This window comes from Physella acuta, unplaced genomic scaffold (assembly GCF_028476545.2).
Source record: "Physella acuta isolate Inbredline_101_S28 unplaced genomic scaffold, ASM2847654v3 ptg000916l, whole genome shotgun sequence".
Taxonomy (NCBI): domain Eukaryota; kingdom Metazoa; phylum Mollusca; class Gastropoda; family Physidae; genus Physella; species Physella acuta.
The window spans coordinates 771,160-785,218 of record NW_026732433.1 but is presented as its reverse complement, the minus strand read 5'-3'; the positions used below and the strand labels follow the sequence as shown (position 1 = coordinate 785,218).

Below are 14,059 nucleotides of genomic sequence, written 5' to 3'. Positions count from 1 at the left end.
TCTAACAGCTAGACATCATACCTAGAAATTTAACGTGCGTGGACGTCAGAGGCGTATCCAGGTTTTCGTTGTAGGGGGAGCGAAAAGAGCAAAAAAAAGGCGCCGAATTTTTAACACGTTCTATATACGTGTATTATATATATATATATATATATATATATATATATATATATATATATATATATATATATATATATATATATGTATATATATGTGTTTAAATATATATATATATATATACATATATATATATATATATATATATATATATATATATGTATATATATATATATATATATATATATGTATATATATATATATATATATATATATATATATATATATATATATATATATATATATATATATATATATATATATATATATATATATATATATAATTACTAGCTGTATGTCATTACTTCGCTATGATGTAAAATAAATTGAAAGTAGCACTCTGAAGAAATAAGAAAAAACACAATGTAGGCCGACAAAACAAAAATTGTATCAATCTGAAAAAAAAATATATACACACACTACAACCAAAAACAATGAACGTAACACAATCTGTTTTGTAATTCTTGTAAAAAAAATTTCTTACATAATAGTTCCTGGGAAATTATTTAAGACAAGTGAAATAGGGGAAATAATCACTCTCTTTATATAATTATGTATATATCTACACATTTAATTATAAATGTCAACACAAATAAATAATTACTTTAGAATATAATGAAATTGTTTAACACTATTCGTGTAAACAAAATATTTTTTTGTCTATAATCAGAATTTAATATATACTCATCATAAATGCTAAAGTATTACAGCATAATGAAAGTTTATAAAAATCAGAGTTAGTATAAAACCACGCTTTTCGACATAATAGAAAACATTCGGAATAACAGCCTACACTTAACTCATTAGCGGTCATTTAGTTTAACTACTGCTTCTTTGTGTTCATAAGGATCATTTTCAACATAGTGATAGGTATGTGTTAGATCACTGTATTGATCACACTTTTTTTTTACTGGTAATTGTTTTAACAATATTCACAGAGTTTTACATTTAAAAGGTAGTTTTCTGGCGGCATGGTACTTTGGTACATCATTACGCGTTTTTCGACATGTACTTAACAGATCAGTTCGGGGTGGGTTGGGGGGGGGGGGGGGGGGGGGTTCAACTTCATTCACCACTGTCCGATCACTTTAGGTCAATTATCCAACCCAGCGTATACCTAGGTGTGACATTAATGTCGCTCTACACAATTGTGGTGGTGAGGTGTGTGTGTGTGGGGGGGGGGGGGGGGAGATAACCAACTCAGAGTGAACATAGCATCAGTTTTTAGATGACTGTTCTAAAACATACATATATATAAATATATAGTATATATATATATATATATATATTGTACTATAAGTATATATACATTATATATATAACATATATATTATATATATATATATATATATATTATATATTTGTATGTTTAGAACAAGTCATCTAATACAGAGGGGTCCATAGGGGAGGGGGTTGTAACTGTTTCATATAATTTGTAATCGTAATCACTATCGCCCAAACTGTTATACTACTAATTCATCGTGATGACGTTGAAGACCTTGTCAAAATTTCCCCACCACTACACACTTTGCTCATAAGTAAATTTAAATAGAGGTGCCACATCAGTTGTATTTGTTTCTGTATTGTAATTTTTTTTTAATTAATCACACGATTAAAACTGTATATATATAAAGTAATTATGTGTGAAGTTTTATGTATAACATTTTCTAATTCAATTATTCGTAAGCAAATACATTATACAGTTGCCTTAAACTTAACACCGCTCTTGCCAAGTGGTACTACCGGTAGAGGTTTTTTAAACATTGCAATACATTGTAATTGTTATTTTTAGAATGGCAAACTGATGCAGCTGTTAATACGTGTTGTAAACGTAGACACTACTAGACTAGTACAATAATGCTTGATTACTGAAGGAAAAGAAATCTTGTGATTTACGTAGATGTGCCGACCAAAAATATTTTTTAACAAATATTGTTTAAAACTTTGACTTTAAAAAGTTTAGAAAAAAGGCGCCACTTTGCTGAAAATGGCCAGAGGGGGAGCGGCCGCTCCCCCTGCTCCCCCCCTGCGTACGCTACTGGTGGACGTCTAACAGCTAGACATCATACCTGGAAATCTCAGGGGCGTGGACGTCTAACAGCTAGACATCATATCTGGAAATCTCAGGGGCGTGGACGTCTAACAGCTAGACATCATACCTAGAAATTTAACGTGCGTGGACGTCTAACAGCTAGACATCATACCTGGAAATCTCAGGGGCGTGGACGTCTAACAGCTAGACATCATATCTGGAAATCTCAGGGGCGTGGACGTCTAACAGCTAGACATCATACCTAGAAATTTAACGTGCGTGGACGTCTAACAGCTAGACATCATACCTGGAAATCTCAGGGGCGTGGACGTCTAACAGATAGACATCATATCTGGAAATCTCAGGGGCGTGGACGTCTAACAGCTAGACATCATATCTGGAAATCTCAGGGGCGTGGACGTCTAACAGCTAGACATCATACCTAGAAATTTAACGTGCGTGGACGTCTAACAGCTAGACATCATACCTGGAAATCTCAGGGGCGTGGACGTCTAACAGCTAGACATCATATCTGGAAATCTCAGGGGCGTGGACGTCTAACAGCTAGACATCATACCTAGAAATTTAACGTGCGTGGACGTCTAACAGCTAGACATCATACCTGGAAATCTCAGGGGCGTGGACGTCTAACAGATAGACATCATACCTGGAAATCTCAGGGGCGTGGACGTCTAACAGCTAGACATCATACCTAGAAATTTAACGTGCGTGGACGTCTAACAGCTAGACATCATATCTGGAAATCACAGGTGCGTGGACGTCTAACAACTAGACATGATATGGTTAGTGAGATGAAACAAATTTTTCTAAAAAAATCATATAGAAATAAGTATTTTAACAAGTGCTCCTCCCCCAACTGAAGTTTCAAGTGCTTCGCGGAGAAAAATGTCTGAAACTCTGCCCCCCCCCCCCTTCCCCCATTAATCCACATTTATAGAATGCACACGCCATACCTTGTCGAATAATCAGTCATTGATTATCCGGTTCTTTTAGAATCCAATCATAGACGTTCAAGTCTTTCTCGATAAATGGATGTGGGCTATTGTGGAGCTCGTTTACTCAGTTGAATGAACATTCCATAAAGTTGGTGAATGTTAACACTGCGTGTGTTTTCATTCTTCCTAATAGCATTTTTTGTTGTTTTCTACGCCAAAGCCTGAGGTTATCATGGCCCAACCATTTAAAAAAAAGTATTTTAATTTTTTAAGGTATAGAGTCAGAAAGGACTAGTGAATACATTTTTTTTTAAATTCGCGGGAAATAAAAGTAGAAATTCGATTTTACTGTTATTTTATCAGTTTATAAATAGGTATATATATATATATATATATATATATATATATATATATATATATATATATATATATATATATGCCCCGAGTGGGCTCCCGTAGTTCGCGAGAACTGAAGATCTATACACGTGACACATCTGCACTCAAGAGAAATGATGTCAGCTCGATATGTAAGGGTTTCTTGAAGTCACTTGGTATTTGATCGCTGCTTCAAGGAAGTTTATACCCGGACCACTTCACTACATCGGCCCGCACACCACCACACATCAGTCCACACACTATCACCCATCAGTCCACTTACGGTCACACATCAGCCCGCACACCACACTAAAACCCCACACAGCTCACACGGCACCACACACCCGCCCACAAATCACCACACAACGGCTCACACACTTTCATCATATTTAAAATTATAAAAATGACAATAAATGTGCCTGGCCATTTGATAAATTATTTATTGCATCAATATAAATTATTGTTTATAATCATCACAAAATAATAAATAAAATGTACAGAAATTAGACCAAGTATAATTTTTTTAACAAATCACAGATGCTTTACATTTAATTGATTTCATTTGTATACAAGAAGCTTATAAACTCCAAAATATAATGCGCACTATAGATACATACCACTAGCAAAACTAGTTTTTCTAAACTTTTTACAAATATCTTCTTCTTCTCCTTTTTCAACCCTTCCTTGTTTTTTTTGTCCATTTCTATTTATTCCATTATTTCCAAGTTTTAAAACTTATTAAAATTCTCTGCCTGGTATATTTGGGTCTCCCTCTTTCTTTTGACCTATGTATGGTACTTTTAAAAAAAATTAGCTTGTGGAATTGAAGTGTAACTCTGCAGGTGTCACATAGAATCCATCTTGTCTGCGCTCATCTCCCATAGCGCACAGGTAAATACTGTCAATGTTCTGCTCACCAAAATCTGTATCAACAAACTTGGCGTACAAACTGGAACTGACGTTTTTAGACCCACGAGCCCTGGACACTGGCCTAGTGGTCTTCATGATCGTTACATGCGGGACAAATTCATACCCGTCCCTGATCTGTATGCCCCCTTCGGTTAAAAGAGTTTTTAACAAAGTGCAAAAATCCAAGAAATCTTTTTCATACTGTACTTTAGCATAGATAACTCTATTATAAAAGTTTGAAACGCCATGTAATTTTAGGGAAGATTTCGGCAAGGCAGATTCCAATTCTGGTTTTATTTTTTTCAGGACTTGGATACAGTGGAGGAGCTGGTCATTAGTGTCCAGTCCTAGGGTGTTTAGTGTGACGTGAAGCGACACGCCAGGAATGCAGCACTCGCTGAACAGTGGCTCCTGCTCCATTAAAAAGTCCTGGATGTTTCCAATCTTGTCTAGTATAGCTTCGTTTCTTACCCGGACACATAAAAAATAATTTGGTCTGAGTTTGTCTCTCCAGTATGGGTTAAACCCGTTACTTGCTTCGTTTCTTTGTTCCGCCTGTTCATCTAATTGGTCTTGATTTTGCGGGGATTTAATTCCGATATTTGCGGACTGACCAATTGAAACGGTGATGTTGTCATCATCACTGTCGTCAGAGCTGTCGTCATCCTCTGAACTATCGGCCTGGTGTGGGTAAACACCAGTAGCCCTCTGTAAACTTTCTAGCTCTTCAACTTCTTTAATGACCACATCGATAGTCTTTGTCCCTTCAGCTGACCCAAAGACGTTATCAATTCTTTTAGACTTGTCCCATACCTTCACATTTTTGTACTTGAAGTACTGAATCCTATGCTTTGGCACTGCCAGAACATCATAATCAACTGTAGCCAGGTCCTCCCATGAGAAGGATGAAAAACATTTTTCAACCAATCCCCTAAACCTGTCAAAATACCCAACAATAAAATCATCTTTTTCTAAATTATCATCCCAAATTATTCTCTTCACAACATCGTCAGCAGTTTTCATGGACGGCAGTTTCTGATTGTCATCAACTTCATCTTCAGATTTAAACTTTCTCTTTGGCTTCTTGGTTTTCTTTTGTTTCTTCCCAATGTCAGTCTGTGTTTTTAAAACGCTGGCCTTGCCAGGTTTTAGCCCAAGTGCATAGAGCTGGATTTCAGCCTCTTCAACAATTTTTTTAATCATGGACTGACCAGTCAGTCCTTTAGCAAAAGCCTTCAGTTGCTGCTGTAGTTCTAGAATATTTTCCTCAGTAATCGACTCTGATCGAATACTAATCTCTGGTACAGCACTTGGATATGCAGCTAATATGAAGAAAAAAAAAGAGTTCATTCAATATTTAAAAAAACGAACCCTCATTAAATTGATACATCAAAACTTAAAAATACCCAAACAACAAAAAAAAAAGACATTCTGAAAATAGCGAGAAGCTAAGGCAATAAACAAATAAACAAAAACTAGACATAAAATATCCCGACTTTTAAAACATGCTTAATGACTAGGTTCAAAAAACAATATGGCTTTATACAACTGCTCATAAAAAACCATTAGAACATAATAATGGGGACTCTAATTAAGAAAAATAAAACTGATAACATTTTGCATTTAAAAATATGAGAAATGAGAACAAAGTATTGGGTACATTTTGATTTATACAGGATTAATGTCAGCAAAGAGGATTAGCTTAGGCCAAATGGTTTTGTGTTACAGTGTACTAAAAGAAAAATTATAAAAATAAGACTGCAGATTGTGTACCTCAATATCAAAAATGTTTTATTTTGTGATGGAGTAAAGGTTCACCTTTCCCCTTCTACCTATCTATATTGTGGGAGAGGAGTTTTGACAGTAGCTTTGGCCAGTGGCGTAGCGAGGTCGGGTGTCACCCGGTGCGGCACTTAATGGTGTCACCCCCCCAGAGGCGTTGCGACCCTTCCCGGGGACAAACTTTCATGGTTTCGATTTGCACCCCCCCCCTCAAGTTTTTCTCTATATATTTTGCTCTTTTTTGCCTTGGTGTCACCCCCTAAATGGTGTCACCCGGTGCTGTCCGCACCCCCCCCCCCTCGCTACGCTCCTGGCTTTGGCTAGTCAATAAGTTAAAGATAAATTGGCATGCTAAAATAGAGTAGAGACAGGGATATGATCTAAATTACAAGCAACGACCACATGCAATTAAAATTAATTACTTGACTTACAAGTGAGCTGAAGCTTAATGGTGACGTCCAGATTTTCTGGCTGTACGGTGACCACATGACTGTACGAGCCAACCTCACAAACTACACGACACCTGTTTGGGTATGCTGCCTTTACGCTTGCTACTTCATCCTTCTGTGTTAAAATAACATCACTGCTTGCATTACTCTCCACTTTCATAGGCTGCAAACATTCAGCTGATGCCATTTTTATAGCTGAAAAATTAAAAAACTTAAATCATAATCTGCAGACTAATTATTTTTTATGTGAATATATAGCTAACTTATTCGTTACAACAGGTAAGTAAGTAATCTACTCTACTATATTGCATAAAATTCTGATTTTGTCATGCACGATGCATGGATTTGTGTTCTAGATATATATAGTTGGCCCCATGGCATGAATCATATATACTACACCTATATACTATATACTTAGTATACTAGGTCTTCTACTGTTTTGTTAATAAAAGATACATTTCTAAGAAAGGTTATTTAAAACTAAAGCCTAATAATATTATTATACCTAATAAAATGTTGCTCTATGTATAAACTTTTATAAACAGTTCAGATTAGGCTACTGGTAAGGGCTATTAATTATTAATTTGGTCTAGGCCTAAATAATAAATATTATAATAATTAGATATTAGGCCTATACCCTAATAACTTTTTACAGTAGGCCTAATTATTTATTTATTATTTTAGGCTTGATCTATTTATAGTATTTATTCTATCAAATTATATTATCATAGAGAATCTTAGAGACCTAGTTAAAAACTGAGTAAGTGCTTAAATAATGGGCATATTAGGCCCTATAATTAATAATAATATTATTAATTAGGCCTATAGGGAGTATAGGCCTAATATTAATTAGGGCCTATGCCTACTTCACATTTAGATGTAGATTCTAGATCTAGATCTAGATTCTAGATCTAGATTCTAGATAGTAGGCCTACTGGACTAAAATAAAGCTTATTTTAATGCTAAAGTAAAATTCAGTAGGCCTAAGCCCTAGTAAATAGATGTCCTATAGTAGATATCTAAATTCTGAATGTTTTATTGTTTAACTTTAATACTAATTTAAAATTTTGGCTAAAAAATTCTAAATTTTCCCCTGGTTTCTGTATTCAACTGTAGAGTAGACATGAACTTTTAAACTTAACTAATCTAATGACTAATTAATGAATGAGATGATTGATAGATAGCTAATTTTTTACAGTAGGCCTACAGTAATTTAACACGGTCTTACCTTTATGCGTTTTTAGGATAATACCAATAATAAAACAACTTATGAACGGTGCAGATTTAGAACACAACTTTCTCTCGTTTCTCCGGCAATTTTATAGGCCAAAATTATTTTTACTTTGAACCTAAAGATAGAACCGGTGATTTCTCGGAAGTGGTGCAAGAGTTGTAAGTTACTATTTATAAATCTCAGTCAAAACTAAGAGAGACGACTCGTTTTATTATTTGTTGTTTGTTATCGCTACCGGTACCGCGAGTTGTAGCTTTAAACTCACATTGAACATTGGGATGATCATGTTTTGTAAAGCAAAATAAATATCTAGTACCCATATAGAGTAACTAGATTTAGGCTTACTAATCTTAGTAAAACAAGTAAGTTGGTATACTGGTATATTCTAAGTAGTAAGTATATGTTGTTAATTTTGAGTAGTATTTGTTTTACGTAAGTTTAAGTTTAACATACTACTAAGTTTACTAAGTTACGATAATGTTTAGAAATGTAGATCTAGATCTAGATCTAGGTCAATTTGTGCAGCAGACCAATAAGGAATACCTTTATTTTTATTTTTTTTAACAGCTATACTGCTATGAATAGCATCATTTAGGTAAAAAGCATGGACAACACTTTTTATTATTTTTACAGTAGGCCTACTGTAACTAATGGGATACGATAATATTAATAGCTGCGGGAACCGGTCGTTTGTTTATAACTACTAAATAAATAAATTAAAATAAATATTTTTAATGTTCTATTCCAACTATCTCTATTTAACCTAAAAATTGTTCTATAATTTTGTTGTTTAAAATCGTATTTGACATCACATTTTTATAAGTTGCCAGTTAGGCTGTTTTTTTGTGATTTAGAACTAAATTAAAAGTACAAAGATTATTTTTAAAAAATGTAATTTATCTAAAACACAATAAAATATACTCATAATTTAACACATTTAAAAATACTATGAATAGAATAAATATAAATATTGTAAAATGTACAAATCAAAAGCAAGTATTTTATTCATAACACAACTTAATCTTTGTTAATAAATTAAACCAGTCTGTTTGTATAAGAAATTTTTAAAAAGGAAAATAAAATTCAACATGCACATGACTAAGATTTAATTCCCCATAAGTTAGTGTAATTCTAAAAATTGTACCAACAACATTGAAGATACTTGTCCATTTACGACAATTTAAAAAAAAAATTTCAGACCAGAGTTTTCAGCAAATTGACAGATGACCTAGACAACAATGAGCAGGAAAACACCAGTTGAGAGAGCGAACTACTTCTTCTGTGTCAGAGTGACCAACCCAGCCATCCATAAATCCATCCAAGATGCCTTAGATTGGATACTAGATAAAGACCCTCAGTATACTGACTTCTGTTATACTAAAGAGATGTTACATGTGACACTTTGCGAGGTATTATTACCATTTCACTAAATCTTCAGTGGTGACAATTTTTTGTAATGCTAGGTCTTGGTTACAATAGGTTCTTCAAAGTTCTCAGCTAGTCATTCAAAGTGTATTGTACCTTACATTATTGATAAAAGTATCTTTAATATAAAATGGTTTAATTACTAATCAGTATTTTATCATATTATCCTTAATATTTGATTATGTGAAGTAAAAAAGCTGTTCAGATGTTACATTTATAACATTTTGTTAAATCAGTAGGAAAATTTAGCGAATGCTACCTTATAAATTTTTTCACCTTCCAATTTATAAACTGGGTTTACTAAAATTGTTTTTAATGTTAGTATCTAATAGGTTTGTTTTGTTAGGGTGTTTTACCGTTTGGTTAATAAATTGGTACAAAAATATCAATTACATGATTATACTACTTAGTTTTATTTATATCCTTAGTATAAAATTTTAATATGTAATATCTAACCCAGTCATAAGCCCAAACCTAACTTCTCACCTTGAATCAAACTCAGTGGTTTGGATAAAATCTTTTTCCTTTCTCTTCAGGTTAAACTAGACACTGATGAAGAGATAGAATGTGCAAGAAAAGTTCTCTTAGACCTTCAGAAAGACTTAGAGAGTAACTTGCCTAAAGAGAAACTAGTTATAAAAGGAATGACAACATTCTTTGAGAAAGTTTTAGTTGCTGAGGTGGAATATGAGCAACAATTCAGGTAATTGTTATCTTGTTTGTAAATTTAATTTTGTAGGTAAATATTTAAAAATAATTTTGAGCTGAATATAATTTTTTTAATTTGTTCTAAATAAATTTTAAATAAATGTGGTTAGTTAAAAAACTATCAATCTAAGCCATACATTATAAAATAATGTATGTTCTCCATAAAATGGTATATTGTTATTATATGTGTTTATAAGAATTCAATTTATAATACAAAATTATATTCATCTCAACTCTTTTCAAATTGTATTAACATGACATATATTTGAAATAATATTGATTGTCATAATTTAAACACTTAACTTTTTATTGCTAAATATTTCATGATCAACACTAAAAGAAATCACTCTGAGATGACAATATTTTTTTGTTTCCATAGCCATTCCTTGTGCTAGTTAAAAGTTTGTAGATGAATAGAATAAGAAATTAACAAAGTTCATTTTTTTAACTAATTATCAGGGTGTTTGCTGATTTACTGAAGTCAAAGCTCAAAGATGCTGGCGTCAAAGTCATAGAAAATCATGACTTTAGACCTCACTTGACAGTCATGAAAGTAAGTTTTAGTAGAGGGTAGAAAACTGATTATTCAATTGCCTTAATGCATGACTTAAGGCTCTTTACTCTTTGTGGAGCCTAGGGCCTCAACCATAACCTTCCATTTTGTTTAGCCCCCCCCACTGTTGATTTTTCAGCCTTTCAAAACCATCCTGCGGCCTTGCGCCATCTCTTTTGTCTTCCCTGTGGCTTTCAATCAAGTGCCTGGCATGTCACACTTGATTGCATGCTGCTGATGTATGCACATAATGTCAGCAACACAATTAGGCCCAAGCTTCTATTTTTTTACACAACTGTATTGAACAGACACAAGCATTAAATCACTACTACATCATATTGACAAGCTAAATAAAACTTCAAAGAAATACAACTTTCTCATGGTAGAAAATTTTCAATGCTAAAATGCAGTATGTTAATGCAAAATCAAGATTATATAATTTACCTTTCAAAAGCCAGCTAATACTATGTGGATAATTATATTTATTGCAACACAACATTAAAATTGACTGGAAAAGGGAGATAATCCATACTATTTTAAATTTATCTTTTTAAAGCATTTAATTTTTATAAACTTCTTATAATATACACAAAGTTCTATACTAAAATGTTTTTGCTCAGAGTAAGGAAATACAAAAAAAAAAAAAAATCCGTGGACCTACTGGCTTGGTTCATAGGTCACTTGATGAACAGAACTGTAAAAATACATTCTTCGCACAAAGCCATTGCATCCAGGGGCGTAGCGAGGGGGGGGGGGGGGGCGGGGGGTGCGGACCGCACCGGGTGACACCATTTAGGGGGGTGACACCAAGGCAAAAAAATAGCAAAATATATAGAGAAAAACTTGACGTGGGGGGGTGCTAATCGAAAGTTTGAGGGGGGGGGGTGCAAATCGAAAACGTGAGGGGTGGGGGTGCAAATCGAAAGTTTGAGGGGGGGGGGTGCAAATCGAAAATTTGAAAGTTTGTCCCCGGCAAGGGTCGCTACGCCTCTGGCGGTGACACCATTAAGTTCCGCACCGGGTGACACCCGACCTCTCTACGTCACTGATTGAATCCACTGCATCGTTTAGTACCTCGCCTCTCTCACATTTTACCTTGACATCTGCTACCCTTTCTCCTCTCAAATTTGACCTTGACACATGTTCTCTTTGATCCTCTCACATTTGACCGTGACATCTCCTTGCACTTTCCATATTTGACCTTGACACCTGTGACACATACCCCTATCACATTTGACCTTGTCACCTTATCGCCCCTCCCACATTTGACCTTGATATTTGCTACCATTGCCCGTCTCACATTTGACCTTGACATCTGTTACCCTTGATCTCTCATATTTGACCTTGACACCTGTGACACATACCCCTATCACATTTGACATTGTCACCTCCTCGCTCCTCCCATATTTGACCTTGACACCTGTTACCTTTGACCGTCTCACATTTGACCTTGACATCTGTTACCCTTGATCTCTCACGTTTGACCTTGATATTTGCTACCCTTACCCGTCTCATATTTGACCTTGACACCTGTTAACCTCGCCCCTCTCACACATGACCTCCACATTACCAACAGGTGTCGACCATGAGGGCCAGGCGAGCCAAAGTGGCCAAAATCAACCCCTGGCTGTACGTGCACCTGAAGACGACCCCCTTTGGGGAGCAGGGAATACACTCCGTCCATCTGTGTAGGATGGGCTACGACAGACGGGACGACGGATTCTACGTCACTCCGGCAGAGATCTTTTTTGACCAGGATCTGGACTGAGAGAACTAAGCCAGTGTTTCTTTCAGGTATCTCTCCCACATCTCTCCCACATCTCTCCCACATCTGTCCCACATCTCTCCCACATCTCTCCCACATCTCTTTAACATCTCTCTCACATCTCTCCCACATCTCTCCACATCTCTCCCATATCTTTCCCATATCTTTCCCTCATCTCTCCCTCATCTCTCCCTCATCTCTCCCACATCTCTCCCACATCTCTCCCACATCTCTCCCACATCTCTCCCACATCTCTCCCACATCTCTCCCACATCTCTCCCACATCTCTCCCACATCTCTCCCACATCTCTCCCACATCTCTCCCACATCTCTCCCACATCTCTCCCACATCTCTCCCACATCTCTCCCACATCTCTCCCACATCTCTCCCACATCTCTCCCACATCTGTCACACATCTCTCCCACACCTCTCCCACATCTCTCCCACATCTCTCCCACATCTCTCCCACATCTCTCCCACATCTCTCCCACATCTCTCCCACACCTCTCCCACATCTCTCCCACACCTCTCCCACATCTCTCCCACATCTGTCCCACATCTCTCCCACATCTCTCCCACATCTGTCCCACATCTCTCCCACATCTCTCCCACACCTCTCCCACATCTCTCCCACATCTCTCCCACATCTCTCCCACATCTCTCCCACATCTCTCCCACATCTCTCCCACATCTGTCCCACATCTCTCCCACATCTCGCCCACATCTCGCCCACATCTCTCCCACATCTCTCCCACAATCCTCCCACATCTCTCCCACATCTCTCCCACATCTCTCCCACAACTGTCCCACATCACTCCCACATCTCTCACACATCTCTCCAACATCTCTCCCACATCTCTCCCACATCTCGCCCACATCTCGCCCACATCTCTCCCACATCTCTCCCACATCTCTCCCACATCTCTCCCACATCTCTCCCACATCTCTCCCACATCTCTCCCTTAGCTCTCCCACATCTCTCCCACATCTCTCCCACATCTCTCCCACATCTCGCCCACATCTCTCCCACATCTCTCCCACATCTCTCCCACACCTCTCCCACATCTCTCCCACATCTCTCCCACATCTCTTCCACATCTCTCCCACACCTCTCCCACATCTCTCCCACATCTTTCCCACATCTTTCCCACATCTCTCTCACATCTCTCCCACATCTCTCCCACACCTCTCCCACATCTCGCCCACATCTCTCCCACATCTCTCCCACATCTCTCCCACATCTCTCCCACATCTCTCCCACATCTCTCCCACATCTCTCCCACATCTCTCCCACATCTCTCCCACATCTCTCCCACATCTCTCCCACATCTCGCCCACATCTCTCTCACAGCTCTCCCACATCTCTCCCACACCTCTCCCACACCTCTCCCACATCACTCCCACATCTCTCCCACATCTCTCCGACATCTCTCCCACATCTCGCCCACATCTCTCCCACATCTCTCCCACATCTCTCCCACATCTCTCCCACATCTCGCCAACATCTCGCCAACATCTCTCCCACATCTCTCCCACATCTCTCCCACATCTCTCCCACATCTCTCCCACATCTCTCCCACATCTCTCCCACATCTCTCCCACATCTCTCCCTCATCTCTCCCACATCTCTCCCACATCTCTCCCTCATCTCTCCCTCATCTCTCCCACATCGGAGCACGTTTAACTACCCTATATATAGAAAAAATATAGGCTCACTGTAACCAGTGTTCGGTGCCAGGAAGATTCTAGTGCC

At 37.1% G+C, this 14,059-nt stretch overlaps 2 protein-coding genes across 2 annotated transcripts; one reads left to right on the top strand and one right to left on the bottom strand.

Annotated features, from left to right (window-relative positions):
* Positions 1-3,900: 3,900 nt before the first annotated feature.
* LOC131953334 (uncharacterized) lies at positions 3,901-7,991 on the bottom strand. The gene is made up of 3 exons (XM_059316481.1): positions 7,849-7,991; positions 6,603-6,815; positions 3,901-5,711 (listed from the first exon to the last, which is right to left on the bottom strand). The coding sequence occupies exons 2-3, from the start codon at positions 6,805-6,807 to the stop codon at positions 4,291-4,293; spliced, it is 1,626 nt and encodes a 541-aa protein (XP_059172464.1). The 5' UTR covers positions 6,808-6,815; positions 7,849-7,991; the 3' UTR covers positions 3,901-4,290.
* On the top strand, positions 7,913-12,361 carry LOC131953335 (uncharacterized). The gene is made up of 5 exons (XM_059316483.1): positions 7,913-8,216; positions 9,053-9,263; positions 9,816-9,982; positions 10,447-10,540; positions 12,117-12,361. Exons 2-5 carry the CDS (start codon positions 9,093-9,095, stop codon positions 12,306-12,308), a joined length of 624 nt encoding a protein of 207 aa, XP_059172466.1. The 5' UTR covers positions 7,913-8,216; positions 9,053-9,092; the 3' UTR covers positions 12,309-12,361.
* Positions 12,362-14,059: the final 1,698 nt, after the last annotated feature.